At 56.2% G+C, this 15,531-nt stretch overlaps 1 protein-coding gene across 11 annotated transcripts in view; it reads left to right on the forward strand.

Moving 5' to 3' along the window:
* Window positions 1-15,039, forward strand: part of STYXL1 (serine/threonine/tyrosine interacting like 1) — a 40,678-nt gene extending 25,639 nt beyond the window's left edge. For 5 of the 11 annotated variants that reach the window (XM_070064492.1, XM_070064494.1, XM_051847674.2 and 2 more), the window contains 4 exons: window positions 1,177-1,322; window positions 7,286-7,383; window positions 8,785-8,897; window positions 14,801-15,039. In XM_070064492.1, the coding sequence (XP_069920593.1) occupies window positions 1,177-1,322; window positions 7,286-7,383; window positions 8,785-8,897; window positions 14,801-14,932 (489 nt within the window). In that variant the 3' untranslated portion in view covers window positions 14,933-15,039. The other 6 variants (XM_070064490.1, XM_070064491.1, XM_051847672.2 and 3 more) reach the window with 4 other exon arrangements.
* Window positions 15,040-15,531: the final 492 nt, after the last annotated feature.

Consider the following 15,531-nt stretch of genomic DNA (forward strand, 5'->3'; position numbering starts at 1 on the left):
TGGAGCTAGAGTGCCATGGGCGTCCGCTGACTGGTTGTCCTGTCCCTGCCTCCCGCGCGCTGCTGCTTCGTCAGGGCTGGTTTCCGGACACCAGCACCATGCGGCGGGGATTTCTGCCCCTTGTGATTCCCGGTATTGGAGTCCCCGCTGCTCTGCTTCTTATCAGCTCCCTGCTGATTTCCCTGGGAAGGCAGCAGATGATGGTTCCACTGCTTGGGGCTTGGTCACCGGTGGTGGGAGACCCGACTGGAGCTCCTGGCTCTTGGCTTCAGCCTGGCCCAGCCCTGGCTGTTGCAGCTATTTGGGGAGCGCACAGTGGCTAGAAGATGTCTCTGTCTCTCTGTCATTCTGCTTTTTCAAATACATACATACGTACAATCATCTTTAAGAAAAAAAGATTTTTTTAAAAGATTTATTTATTTGAAAGATGGTTACAGAGAGAGAGAGAGAGAGCGCATATGAGAGAGAGGTCTTCCATCCGCTGGTTCACTCTCCAAATGGCCGCAATGGCTGGAGCTGAGCTGATCCAAAGCTAGAAGCCAGGAGCTTCTTCTGGGTGTCCTACATGGGTGCAAGGGACGAAGGACCTGAGTTATCCTCTGCTGCTTTCCCAGGTGCATTAGCAGGGAGCTGGATTGGAAGTGGAGCAACTGGCACTAGAACCGGTGCCCATATGGGATGCAGGCACTGCAGACCGGGGCTTTAACCCGCTGCACCACAGCGTCAACCCCCATGATTCATTTCTAATGGCACTTTCTGTTCTGTGTGAATAGTTTTGTTTTTAGCGTGTTGACATCTTGGTGGTTTCCAAGTTAGTAAAAGGACTGTGCCTGGCTTTCTCACACCTGCCCCAACTGGACATGGTTCTGAGCCACAGGGTCCTGGACTCCAGTCCGTGTGCACCTGGCCAGAGGTGAAACAGGTGTCCCGGGGGGAGCCAGCGGTGTGTGGAGAGCTCTGGCCTGGCGCTCCGCACCTCCACACCGCTGGGTCCGAGTCCTCTGCTCGCTCCTCGTGCCCGCGGCTCTCGCCAGTCTCTGGAAGCCCGGGCCTCCGTCCTGTCTCCCATCCTGGAGTCGCCCCTCCAAGCAGGTTCCCCGAGCCACCTGTGAAGACAGAAATTCCCCATCCCCTGGGCCATGTGCTCACAGCGGGCTTCCTCCTCCCCGACCCCAGGAACTGGACGCCTTCCAGCCGTACCCCGTGGAAATCCTGCCAGGCAGGGTCTTCCTGGGCAGCTTCTCGCAGGCCTGCGACCCTAAGGTTCAGAAGGATTTGAAGATCAAGGCGCACGTGAATGTCTGCATGGAGACCGGGCCCTTGTGAGTCGGGGAGGGCCCGGGGTCTCACGCCTGAGCACCAGGGAATTCCGTGCGCCTTTGTACAGCCGAAAGGGCTCCTGGGGCATGGCACACGCAGGGGTGGGGGCGGCGGTGGCTGTGAGCTTCCTGTGTGCCAGGCCATGTGTTCCCTGCTCTCGACTGAGACCTGTAAGTGTCGCCATCAGTGGTGTTTTCCTGTATTCCACGACATGGGGCCAGGGCCCGGGGCTACTCTGCTTCCTGTCTTAGGACCTCTGCGATGTGTCCCTGTGCCTCATTCTCACACACACACTCAGTTGTGTGCACACTCACACGTACACACTCATTCACACACACTCATGTGTGCTCTCATACTCTCATTCACACCTATGCACTCAGACCAGAGATACTCACATGCACACATATACACATTCACACACATGTATGCTCACACGCAATCACATATGTACACTCGCACTCACACATATACACATGTATGCTCTGTACACACACATACACATATACACATTCATGCACACACTCGCGTGCTTTCACACATTCACACATACACTCACAGAGCACAGCTGTACTCACATACATGCACTCATTCACACACGTCTGCTCACACATGTACACTTGCACTCATGTGCACACATACACACTCATCCACACACGCATGTGTGCTCATACTCATATGCTCAGATATACTCACACATTCACACACGTGTATATACACTCACGCACATACTCCTGTATCTCACATACTCATTCACACATACACACTCATTCACACATCATGTATGCTCACACACTCATACACGCATACGCACACATGTACTCACACATATTCACGCATACACTCACATGTACACACTCATCCACACACACATGTGTGCTCATACTCATATGCTCAGATATACTCACACATTCACACATGTGTATATACACTCATGCGCATACTCCTGTATGCTCACATACTCATTCACATACACACGTATGCTCACATACTCATTCACACATACACACTCATTCACACATCATGTATGCTCACACACTCATACACGCATACGCTCACATGTACTCACACATATTCACGCATACACTCACATGTACATACTCATTCACACACACACACACACACACTCACGCTCTTTCCCTCACCCAGCGTGGTTGCTCCGTCACCAGGATGGCCCTGCACGGCCCTGCTTGTCCGTCTCTGTTGTCTGTATGCAGGCGGGGTCACCAAGGCCCAGCCCTGTGCAACCCTGCCCACTTCTAGCTCCTGACCACACCTGATAGAGGCCTCCAGGAGACTGTACGGAACCAACTCTAGAATTCAGCCTGGCGTCTGGAGACAGGAGGTGGCGTCTACAGAGCAGCAACCCTGACGTATTGATAGGAAAGCAACAGTGCTATAATATGGCGAGAAAAAGAAATGGAAAATAAAAAAAGGGCAAACAGAAAATGTTCATTATTCATAGATGACATAATTAGGTACAAAGAAAAGCCAGTTAGACTTAAAAAGTAAGGTTACTGGATACAAGATCACTATACATCTATCAATTGTTTTTCAGAATACCAATGAGAAACAGAAAATTAAATTTTAAAAAATTGTAGTATTTGAGTTACACAGAAAGAGAGATGGGGGGGCTCTTCTATCTGCTGGTTCTCACCCCAAGTGGCCTTAATAACCAGGGCTGGGCCAGCCAGGAGCCAGGAGCTCCATCCAGGTCTCCTGCATGGGTACAGGGTCCAAAGAACTTGAGCTATCATTTCCTTTTTTCCCAGGCGCGGTAGCAGGGAGCTGGGTTGGAAGTGGAACAGCCGGGACTTGAACTGGTGCTCATGTGAGATGCCAGTGTCGCAAGTGGTGGCTTTACCTGCTGTGCCACAATGTTGGCTCCAGAAAGTTAAAAAAAAAAAATAAAAACCTTAAGATTTATTTACTTATTTAAAGGTCAGAGTTATAGAGAAAAGTAGAGAGAGAGATATTTTTTTCCATCTGATGGCTTACTCCCTAAATGGGTGCAGTGGCTGGGGCTGGGCCAGGCTTGAAGTCAGAAGGCAGTTTCCCACGTGGGTGGCAGGGGCCCAAACACCTGGGCCATTCTCCACTGCCTTCCCAGGTCATAAGCAGGGAGTTGGATCAGAAGTGGAACAGCTGGGACTCCAACTGGCACCCACATGGATGCCAGCACTGGCTTGACCCACTGTGCCACAGTGCAGCCCCAGAAAATTAAATTTTAAAAATATACAGTTGAGGGGCCAATGCTGTGGTGTAACAGGTAAAGCCGCTGCCTGCAGTGCCGGCATCCCATATGGTTTCTGGTTCAAGTCCTGGCTGCTCCACTTCCGATCCAGCTCTCTGCTATGGCCTGGGAAAGCAGCAGAAGATGGCCCAAGTCCTTGGGCCCCTGCACCCGCGTGGGAGACCCGGAAGAAGCTCCTGGCTTTGGATGGGCACAGCTCCGGCCACTGCAGCTATCTAGGAGGTGAATCAACAGATGGAAGACATTCTCGGCCGGCGCCGCGGCTCACTAGACTAATCCTCCGCCTAGCGGCGCCGGCACACCGGGTTCTAGTCCCGGTCGGGGCGCCGGATTCTGTCCTGGTTGCCCCTCTTCCAGGCCAGCTCTCTGCTGTGGCCAGGGAGTGCAGTGGAGGATGGCCCAGGTGCTTGGGCCCTGCACCCCATGGGAGACCAGGAAAAGCACCTGGCTCCTGGCTCCTGGCTTTGGATCAGCGCGGCGGCCATTGGGGGGTGAACCAACGGCAAAAGGAAGACCTTTCTTTCTCTCTCTCTCTCTCACTGTCCACTCTGCCTGTCAAAAAAAAAAAAAAAAAAAAAAAAAAAAAGTCTTGCTTGGCCAGCTGTCAATGCATTTAAAAAATACTACCCCAGAGTGGGCATTGTGGCACCACAGGTAACGCTGCATGTGGGGTGCCCATGTCTCCTATCAGAGTGGTGGTTCGAGACCTGGCCACTCCACTTCCAACCCAGCTCCCTGCTAATGCACCTGGGAGGCAGCAGGTGATGGCCCAAGAGCTTGAGTCCCTGCCGCCCACATGGGAGACCCGGATGGAGCTCCATGGCCCAAGGGCTTGAGTCCCTGCCACCCACATGGGAGACCCGGATGGAGCTCCTGGCTCCTGGCTTTGACCTGGCCCACCCCCAGCCATTGTGGCCATCTGGGGAGTGAACCAGTGGATGGAAAATTCTCTCTCTCTCCCTCTGTCCCTCTCTCCTTCCTCCTCTTTCTCCTTTCCCTCCTTCCTTTTTTGCCTGTCACTCTGCCTTTCAAATAATCTTAAAAAACCCATCTATCCCAAGTAAAGCATTGTGACATTGGTGTGAGGATGGAGAATTCACCCCAGGGGTTAGAATGTAGTTCATTCATAGAGGAGGCTGCTTCAGAAAGGAATTAGAAGATACATTTATTTGGGTGCAAAATGTTTTTGGAATCTGTGAGTAGTTTTTTCAAAATACATATTTTCCATGAATTTTTGGAAGATTTCTTTCTTTCTTTCTTCTTCTTCTTTTTTTTTTTTTTTTTTTTTTTTTTTTTTTTTTTTTTTTGACAGACAGAGTGGACAGTGAGAGAGACAGAGAGAGAGAGAGAGAGAAAGTTCTTCCTGTTTCTGTTGGTTCAGCCCTCAATGGCCACTGCGGCCGGTACACTGCGCTGATCCGAAGGCAGGAGCCAGGTGCTTCTCCTGGTCTCCCATGGGGTGCAGGGCCCAAGCACTTGGGCCATCCTCCAGTGTACTCCCGGGCCACAGCAGAGAGCTGGCCTGGAAGAGGGGCAACCGGGACAGAATCCGGTGCCCTGACCGGGACTAGAACCCGGTGTGCCGGCACCGCAAGGTGGAGGATTAGCCTAGTGAGCCGTGGCGCCGGCCATTCACTTGAATTTTTTAAAAATATCTATTTATTGGGAAGGCAGAGTTGCAGAAGCAGAGAGAGAGAGCGAGGGAGGTCTTCCATCTTCTGGTTCACTCCCCAATTGGCTGCAACAGCCGGAGCTATGCCGATCCGAAGCCAGGAGCTTCTTCCAGGTCTCCCACACGGGTGCAGGGGCCCAAGGACTTGGGGCCATCTTCTGCTTTCCCAGGCCACAGCAGAGAGCTGGCTCAGAAGTGGAGCAGCTGGGACTCAAACTGGCGCCCATATGGGATGCCGGCACTGCAGGCAGCAGCTTTACCCGCTACGCCACAGCACTGGCCCCTGATAGTTTTGATGGGGAGAGAATTGAACCCAGAGGTCGACGTGGGGAATTCACACCCTGACAACGTCGAGTCCCCTGTCAGCCTGTCGTGTGCCCGCTCCGCACCCACTGTGGCCGCTCACGTCTCTGAGGGTGTCTTGTAGCTTCAGTGTGTTCAGAGCTTGCAGGTCTCGTGTTCGGTTTCTTCCTAAGTATTTGATCTTTTGGATAAAAATATATTTTAAGAATTCTGGTTTTGAGCTGATTGTTGCTAGGCTGTGGAAATCCCCCAGCCTTAGCCCACTGGGTTGGTTCTGTTCACGTCTGCCTCCCCCATCAGACTGGGGACTCCTTGAACCTGGGAGAAGTTTAATTCATCTTGTGTCCAGTGGACTCCAGCCCAAGGTCTGGCCCCCGAGAGGCACCAAATAAGGAATGTCCCAGAAGGATGGCTGGCCGGATGGGCAGGGTGGGAGCGAGAGGTCAATACGGTGAACTTGCTTGTGGTGGTCCTAGTCCGCCTTGTTCCGAGCCTGCTGCAGCCCTGTGCTTGCCCCAGGGGTCTGCGTGCCCCCAAGTGTCGCCAGCAGCCCTTCATCTTCCAAAACAACACTTACTAAGTCGCTTGTCCACAGCGCGGCCCAGGCTTCCCGCAGGCATCCTCACTGTGGCCGTGCTGCACACGGTCGCTCTCCGTGTTCATGAAGTTCAGCCTCTCGGATGTCCCTGTTGCTCCTCAAACACACGCAGTCCACTGCCTCGCAGGGCCCTGGCACACGCAAGTCCCCTGGACCTGTCCTCCGTGCTGGCCTGGCTTGCTCCCTCCCCTCCCCTGGCCCCAACCTCCCACCTCCGCGAGGCCTCCCCCATGGCTCTCTGCTTGAGGCTCGTCCGCCAAGGCTGTTAACCACACTGCCATCCTGATTCTCAGAAGGTTCCGAGGGTGTGGTTAATGATGTCGCATTTAACACCTGACACAGAGTCACCCATTCAGTCTTCACGGCCCGCGTAAGCGCCAGGTGCTTGCTTGCTTGCTTCAGAAGATTTACTGGGGCTGGCCCTGTGGCTCAGCGGGTAAAGCTGCCGCCTGCAGTGCCAGCATCCCATATGGCTGCCTGTTCGAGTCCCGGCTGCTCCACTTCCGATCCAGCTCTCTACTGTGGCCTGGGAAAGCAGTAGAAGATGGTCCAAGTCCTTGGGCCCCTGCACCCACGTGGGAGACCCAAGTCCTTGGGCCCCTGGACCAATGTAGGAGACCTGGAAGAAGCTCCTGGCTCCTGGCTTCGGATCAGTGCAGCTCTGGCCCTTGTGGCCAATTAGGGAGTGAACCAGCGGATGGAAGACCTCTCTCTCTCTGTAACTCTTTCAAATCTTTTTTTTTTTTTTAATTTACTTACGCATTTGAAATTAGGAGTTAGAGGTCTTCCATCCCCTGGTTCACCCTGAAGCTGGGAGCCAGAAACTCCATCCCACGTGGGTGCAGGGGCCCAAGGACTTGGACCATCTTCCGCTGCTTTCCCAGGAGCATTAGCAGGGAGCTGGATTGGAAGCGGAGCAGCCGTGGACTGGAACCAGTGCTCCTCTGGGATGCCGGCGTCGCAGGTGGCGGCTTAACCCACTGCCCCACAACGCTGGCCCCACGGCCCTTGCTTTCTGAGAGAGGCTGAGTTACCAGCCCACGTCACCCTGCTGCCCGCCCAGCGGCCTTCCCCATCGTGGGGTCCCCGCCTGGGGCTGCGTGCAGGCTGCCCCGTTACCCTGTGCTGTCGTCCCGTTCAGCTTCAGAGGCGACGCGGGGAGGCTCCTGCACATCCCCGTAGAGGACTCCCTGGAAGCCGAGATGCTCCCCTTCCTGCGCCACCTCTGTCACTTCATCGGTAAGGAGCTCACGGGCTGGCGGCCGGCCTGTGCCTAGGACACAGAGTGGTCACGGCACCTCCTGCCCTGTTCCTGACTGGGCCTCCCGAGGCCCACGAGAGAGAGAGAGAACACTTGCCGGGCTGGGGCTTGACAAGTGTAGCTTCTCAGGTCCCCCAGGCACCGTGAGCCCCCTGGACGTTTATCTGGGGGGCACTGGGGCCCAGTCAGAGCCGCAGACTCTGGGTGGTGCGGGGCGTGTGTGTTGGGGCTTTGGCTGGACTGCTGTGTTCTCCCGGGCCTGTGATACAGTGAGGGTGTCAGCTAACCACAGTGCACAGATTTGGGGAGGCCAGCTCCAGGCTGGGTGCTGGGGACCGGAGCAGTCTCACTGCGTCCCTGCCCTCAGCTGGGCTCGGTGGGGGTGGGGTAGGAGGAAGCCCTCGAGCCCTCCTGGCTGTGACTCCACCGTCCCCCAGCCCCCTGTGGTCTCAGAACACAGAGCAAAGCGGCCGGTGGATTTTGCTTGTGCCGGAAGCCGGAGCTGAGGATTGAACCATGAATCCTGGTGTGGGATGCAGGCTGCTTAACCGCGGTGCTGAGACACCTGTGCCGAGGGGAGATGTTTTAGTCGATGGGCAGGATCGTCCCTGGCAAGCAAGGTCCCCAGAGAGAGCAAGGCTGAGTCAGGCCGCAGCCCCTCCCCGCCCCGGCCCCCACAGCAGCCAGCCTGGCACCTGCACAGCCCCAGCTGGAGCCCTGCGCTAGGGCTGGGGAAGCAGTGTCTTGGCTCAAGCCTCCCTCATTTGCCTGGCAGGTGCCTGCTGTCGCCTGACCAGGGTCTGACCCTCAGCCCCCTTTGCTGCTGCTCTGGGCTGGTCCTTAGGGTGTGTGCCTTCGTTTCCTGGCCCTGAGTCTGTGACCTTGCACTTGGCGTCATCTGGCTGCTGTTCTTGGGGTTTATGAGAGCAGCCTAGGATATCAGCTCTGATTCCCCCTGCCCCTCACTGGGGGCGGCTCTCAGCCTCCAGGGCCGTGGGATTCCAGCTGACATTTCCTGGCCCTTGGCTGAGCCACGGGACAAGACAAAAACCCTGGGAAGTGGACTGTTAGCCCATCTTCCAGATGAGGAAAACCGTGGCTTTGAGTAACTTGCCCTAGCCCCACAGCCAGCGAGCGGCAGTGTTGGGGTTTGCAAACGGGCCACACTGCCTCTGTCGGTGCCTGTGTGTCCCCACCCTAAAGGACAAGTGACAACCGAACTTCCTGGGTCAGGAGCCCAGGCTTGCGTCTCTCAAATGCCCGCAAGTGTGAGCACCCCCCGCTGGCCAGCCAGAGAAGTGCGTGATTTGTCCAGGACAACCTGGAAGCCGGAGTCTCGGGGCCATGCGTGACCCCCGCGCCTGCCCTTCCTTTCGCAGAAGCTCACCTCCAGGTCGGCTCCGCCGTCCTGGTCTTTTCTACCCGAGGGATCGGTCGTAGCTGTGCTGCGGTCATAGCCTTCCTCATGCACGAGAACCAGGAGACCTTGAAGGTAGGCGTTACCCCTACCCTGGGGGTGGGGGCGGAGCCAGGCTGGGAGGAACAGGCTCCAGGGGGGTCCTGGGGCCCTAACTGGGTAGGAGTGGGGAGAGGGGGAGAGTGGGGGCAGGGAGCGCCAGCCCTGGGGCGTCGCCCCGCAGGTGGTACCTGAGTGCGGCAGATGCCAGGCCTCAGGCCGTGAGCTCACAGGTGCGGGGCAGGCCCGGGAACCCAGCTGGGCAGCATCAGTGCCGTCAGCCTATCCCTAGCACGCGTCTGGGGTCATCCGAGGGAGCACTGCTTGGAGTCCAGACCGTGGTGCTGGCCAGGCTCCGTCAGGGTCCCCTCAAGGGCCCTCCGTCACCTCGAGGGCGGGCCCTGGGGAGGGCAGGGAAGTCCAAGCCGCTGTGGAAAGCCCAGGAGGCTCGGGGCTCCTGTCTCCCGGGCTGTGCTTCCTTGGAGATGTGCCACCCCGCCCTGGGCAGCCGGTTCCTGGACTCGGGGAGCTTAGGAAAAGCCCCCAGGGTCCCCAGAGGTGTGTGTAGGAAGGGCAGGGACTCAGACCTACCACGGCGGAGCCCCCTGGCCAGTGACTGGGGGTGTAGACCCGGCTCTTTGGAGGGGAAGTTGCAGCTAGAGAGAGTCTTGGAGTTCCAGCAGCTCCACTGCTGCGTTTATGCCCACAAGGGACTCGGAAGACTCACGCGAGTTGGCGGCAGCGGCGTTCACAGCACCCAGCGGGGGAGACGGAAGTGTCCTCCATCGGGTGGAAGAGTGGTACAGATGTGGCCGATGTGCAGTGGAATATTATTCAGCCTCAAAAAAGGAAATTCTTTTAAGATTTATTGTATTTTTTTAAGGTTGATTTTATTTGGAAAGCAGAGAGGCAGACAGAAATGGATCCTCTGTTCACTGGTTCACTCCCCACATGGCTGTGACAGCCGGGGCTGGGCCAGGAGCCCAGAGCGCGCTCCGCAGTCTCCCACATGGGTGGCAGGGGCCCAAGTGCTTGGGCTGTCACCTAACGCCTTCCGGGTGCCTTAGCAGGGAGCTGGGTCAGAAGCGGAGTAGCCGGGACTCGAACCAGCGCCCTGATACGGGATGCTGGGGTTGCAGGAGGCAGCGTAACCTTGACGACGTGAACCTCGCCCTTCCCACGCGAGGGCCATCAAAGCGTCCACCTGAGGACTCCCTTTGGACAGGAGAGCTGGGGTAGCAAAGCCAGTGACAAAAAGCGAACGGCGGGCTCCAGAGGCTGGGGGGGCGGGGCGAGCTGGTGTTCAGCTTGGGGAGACAAGACGATGGAGTTTGGTGACAATACTGGTAGCTCTTACGTGGCGAGTGTTTTACCACATTTGGAAGAATGAAATCTGCACTGAGGGCCCGAGGGCCTTGCCGCGCCCTGTCGGGGTGCAGTTTGCTTGATTGGCTTGTCGTGGAGGGGAGTGGGGTTACTGATGCAGCAAGGTCCGGGGAGGGGCCTCTGTGCAGGAGTGGCTCTCGCCCCCTCCCCAGGAATCTGTCCCGGAGGGGCCTCTTGGCTGTTTGGGAGCTGGCTCCTTCCCCGCTGGTCTGCTGGCACAACTTGACACACACACACACACACATACACACACACACACCTGCTGCCGCAGGGCCCTTGGGAGTTCCCGGGCGCTGAGCCCCCTGGAGTGGCAGAGGAGCAGATGAGTGACCCTCACCCAGCGCCTGCCCCGCTGGGCCCCCCGGCACGAGGAGGTCTTGAGCGTCCTCCAGCCCTGATGGCCAGTGTGTGCTCCAACAGGTCGCCGTGCTCACTCTCCCTGGCCCCACAAGAAAGCGGGGGTCACAGACTGCTCGCCCGGGCTGGCTGGGGCCAGTGCAAAGTGGGGCTCCTCCTCCCGCAGGTCCGAGCCCCGCCCTTTCCTGTCCCTTGCTTGTCACTGGTCCTTCAGTGATCAGCGAGTGAGCGGTCCCTGGCCCCTGAGGTCCGGGTGGCCCTGCTCTCAGGAGGAACCCGGGCTCGGGAGGCACGTTGCCAGACCTCACGTCCAGAGATGCAGTCTGAATAGCTCTTGGCCAAAGGCGTTGAGCAGCCCGCAGCCGTGTGGCCAGGGAGGGCTGCCCCCTGCCCCCTGCCCCCTGCCCCCTGAGGTGGTTAGCTTTCCCTGCTGCCAGGCTTAGCTGTGAGGATCCAAGCCCTTGGGGAAGAAGGGTGAGGGCTGCCCGTGCCCAGTATCCTGCTTCTTGGGGCCCCAGCTCTGCTCCTCAGTGGCTAAGGCCAAGGGTGGGGGCAGGGAGGGAGTCCGCTGGCCCCTGTGACCTGGGCTTCTGAAGCTTTGGTGTGAGGTCGTGTGGGATCCCAGAGCCAGCAAGCCCTTAAGAAATCTATCACGGTGCTTTCAAACTGCCCAGGGTACCTTTGTCCCCTCCAGGGATTCGGAGAAAAAGCCCGGAACTCCCAGGGCGCTAGAGGGGTTCACACCAGGCCGCTGTGGTGGAATGAAAACATCCACACGGGCCCTGCGGCAGGGGGACGGCCTTGTCCAGGGGCCTGATGGCCTGGCTGCAGAGCCTGGGCTGGGAACAGGGCCTGGAGAGGGCGGGGAGAGCCCTGCCTTTGCCCGGTGTGACCTGGGCACGTCCCTTCACCCTCCGTCCCCTCTGTAGGCAGAATGGGGCCAACGGCACCTGTCCATCCCACCCGCTGCACCTGCTTTATGGGCTAGAGGGGGTGTATGTGGTCCTCCCACAAGGGTCTGTTTGGCCTGTCCAGGACTTACTAAGCCGTCCAACTGCACAGCTCTGCCCCCAGGCTGGCTTTATTATTATTATTATTATTTAAATGGTAAAATACATTTGACATTTACCATCTTAACCATTTTTAGTGTACAGTTCAGTAGTATAAAGTTCATTCAAGTTGTGCAACCAAGCTCTCTCATTTTGCAAAAACTAAAACTTCTGTAACAATTAACTCCCCACTCCCAAACCCAGGCCCTGGCAACCAGCATTCAACTTTCTGTCTTCATGAATCTGACTATGGTAGGCACTTTATATATAATCTCCCGAGTTCTAAAAAGCTAAGTAACATTCCATTATTTGTAGATTTTGCTTTTGAATCCATCTGAGCCAGGTACTGTATTTTGGAACGTTATCAATTGTGGATTTGATTCTTTGTGTAGATACAGACATGGTCATTTTGCCTATTTGTTGTTTTTATTTGAAAAGCAGAGTTAGGGAGAAAAAGGGAGGTATTGATCGTCTGTCCACTGGTTCACCCCCCAGATGGCCACAACAACTGGAGCTTCTTCCAGGTCTCCCACGTGGGTGGCAGGGCCCAAGGACTTGGGCCATCCTCCACTGCTTTCCCAGGACCACTAGCAGAGAGCTGGATCGGAAGTGGAGCAGCCAGGACTTGAATTGGTGCCCATACGGGATGCTGGCGCTGCAGGCCACGGCTTAACCTGCTGCACCACAGCACCAGCCCCATATTGGCTATTTCTTGAGTTTTCACTGATTGTGTCTTTCAAAATATTGGTCAATTCAATTTCTGTGCACAGAGTTTTTTTTTTTTTTTATAGTTTTTTTTTTTTTTTTTTTTTTTTTTTTTTTTTAACATTTGTGGGCTCTGCAGTGATACCTTCTTTAGGGTATCGGTGATGTGTACCCACCCGCCCTGCCTTAGTTAGCCTGGCTAAAGTTTTATCAGTTTTATGGATCTTTTCAAAGAAACTGATGTTGGTATCATCGATTTTCTCCATTGATTTCCCGATTTCTATTTCATTCTTTTTCATGTAGCTATCTAGTTTTTTCCAACATTATTTATTGAAAAGACTGACCATAAGTAGGATTTATTTCTGGGCTCTCTTTTCTGTTCCCTTGGTCTTTTTGTCTTTGTGCCAGTCCAACAGTTTTGATTGCTATAGCATTTTTTCTTTTTTAAAGATTTATGTATTTGAAAGGCAGTTACATTGAGGCAGGGGCAGAGGGAGGTCTTCTATCCACTGGTTCATTCCCCAAGTGGCCGTAACAGTCAGAGCTAAGCCGATCTGAAGCCAGGAGCCTGGAGCTTCTCTCAGGTCTCCCGCGCAGGTGCAGGGGCCCAAGGACTTGGGCCATCTCTACTGCTTTCCCAGGCCACAGCAGAGAGCTGGATGGAAGTGGAGCAGCCATATAGGATGCCAGCACTGCAGGCAGAGGCTTAGCCCACTATGCCACAGCACTGGCCCCTACCATAGCTTTTTAATAAGGTTCGAAATCAGGAAGTGCAAGGCCTCCAACTTTTTCTTTTCACAAGACTCATTTTGGCTATTTGGAGTCCCTTGCAATTTCATGTGAATTTTAGGCTTTTTCTCGTTTTGAAAAAAAAAAAAAAGCCATTGGAATTTGATGCAGATTATCTCACTTCTGTAGATTGCTCTGTGTAGTAGCAATATCTTAAAAAATATTGTCTTCCAATCCATGAACATGGGATATCCGTTTATTTGTGTCTTTTTTCATTTTCCTCAGCAATGTCTTGTCATTTTCAGTGTACAAGTCTCTTGCCTCCTTGGTTAGGTATTTTGTTCATTTTGATGCTATGGCAAATGGAATTATTTTCTTGACTTTTGGGTCATGCATTATCAATATATAAAAACACAACTGATTTTACTTACTTGAGAGGCAGAGAAGCAAAGACAGAGAACTCCCAGCCGTGGTCCACTCCCCAAATGCACACAACAGCCAGGCCAAAACCAGAAACTCAGAACTCATTCTGGGTCTTCCACGTGGGTGGCAGGAACCCAAGTACCTGAGCCATCACCTGCTGCCTCCCAGGAGGCTGGGGTGGAGAGCAGAGCCGGGACCCAAACCCAGGTGCCCTGACATGGGTGTGGGCTCCCCGAGAGGCAGCTTAACCATGGTGCTGAGCATCTGTTTTTGCCAGCTCTGTTGCTCTCGTTTATTACACGTAATGGGTACGTGTGTGTGTGAGTGTGAGAGCGAGTGTGTGACCCTTGGAGGCTTCTGTATGGGAGACCCTGCACAGAGATAATTTTATTTCTTCCTTCCCAGTTGCGACCTTATATTTCCTCTTCTTGCCCAGTTCTGGCCAGGACTCCCAGTGCCGTGCAGAACAGAAGTGGCAACAGTGGGTGCCCCTGTCTAGTTCCTGACCTCGGAGGGAGGACGTGCAGGCTGACCGCGGGCTTTCCACGAACGGCCTCCTTCCCTGTCCCTCGGCTGTCAAGGCCCCGCAGTGGGGCCTTCGTCCTTTTCCTCCTTCCTCTGCCCTCAGCCCCGGAGACCAGGGGCTCACCCGCCCACGTGCTGTCACCCTCTCTGCTCCTCCGGGCGAACGCCTGAGGAGGCAGCTTTAGCGTCCTCGTTCTGAGAAATCGCCCACAGCTCGCTTCCCCGTTCCCTGGATTCACCCCGGCACAATGGAGACCTTTGTGGCCGCCGCGCCGAGAGCCAGGCTCGGGTAGGGTGTTTCCTGCCCACGGGAGGTTGCACATATGTCGGTCTCCTCTTCACGGGGGCATCTGAGCTGGAATGCCTTCCGTCCCCAAATACAGCAGCAGAGGTGCACGGGGCGCGACTCCCTGCCCTGACGAAGTCGCCCCAGGCTGTAAGCCACGTTGTGGACCCCTGGCCGAGTTCCTCCCGCCTGTCTGTCTGTCTTCTGCTGGTTTACGTCTCAAATGCTGGCAGTAGCCGAGGCTGAGTTAGTCGGGGTCTGGTTCTCCCCCGGGGGCCCGGGACCCAAGCCTCCCAGGATGTGCCCTAGCAGGAAGCTGGGGCCAGAAGCGGCGCCGGGACTTGAGCCCAGACACTCTGACAGGGGAGGGGGCGTCCCAAGAGGCCACGTGCCCGTCCCTCCTGTCCACCAGAGGTGGCTGGGATCTGGGCGGGAAGGGCCGGGGGCCGACGTGGTCTTGTCGCTCTCTGTTTCCGCAGAGGTCCTGGGACCACGTGAAGAAGTGCAAGAACAACATGCACCCGAATCGGGCCCTGGTGGCCCAGCTGCTGGGCTGGGAGAGGGTCGTCCTAGGCGACAGCGTCACGGACGTCTCGGACCCGTGCTTCTGACCTCTGCGCCCGGCCCGGTGCCGGGGCCCTCGGGGACTGCAGGGGGCGGGGCAGGGTGTGTACCCAGGTTGGTCCGGAAGGAGAAGGCCTTTGCCGCTGAACACCCACCTGGCTCCTGCACTGGTTCTTCCCACGCTCCTTGTCCACCCCCACAGCAGGTGCACGTTGCTCAGGCTCCCCGAAACTGGGGCCACCCCCAACCCCACACCCCCACCACGGCGGACTCTTGGGAGGGAGCCCCAGAGGTTGGTTGGTCCCACAGCGGGTGTCACGAAGCCCACCCATGGGTGCAGGTGTCCTGGCCCAACAGCTCATGGAGACCCCTGCCGTTGCCTCCCCCATCATGGGCTGCTAGCCTGTGCAGGCCCCTCCCAACCCCCCATACCCATGTTTCCCGAAGGCACTGTCCCGGAGCTCGGCGGAGTGCAGAGGGAGGGAGGGTCCCCAGGGTGCCCCCCCCCCCCCGCGAGAACAGCAAGCCCGTTAGGGAGTGGGCTTCTGCCAAAAAGGGAAGCGCTTCTCAGGACAGCCCGGCGAAGACTGCGGGGCGAGGAAGATGAGGTCCGGGCCAGGCCCTCCCGCTGGGCTGGGCAGCGCAG

The sequence above is a fragment of the Oryctolagus cuniculus genome, chromosome 19 (assembly GCF_964237555.1).
Source record: "Oryctolagus cuniculus chromosome 19, mOryCun1.1, whole genome shotgun sequence".
Taxonomy (NCBI): Eukaryota; Metazoa; Chordata; class Mammalia; order Lagomorpha; family Leporidae; genus Oryctolagus; species Oryctolagus cuniculus.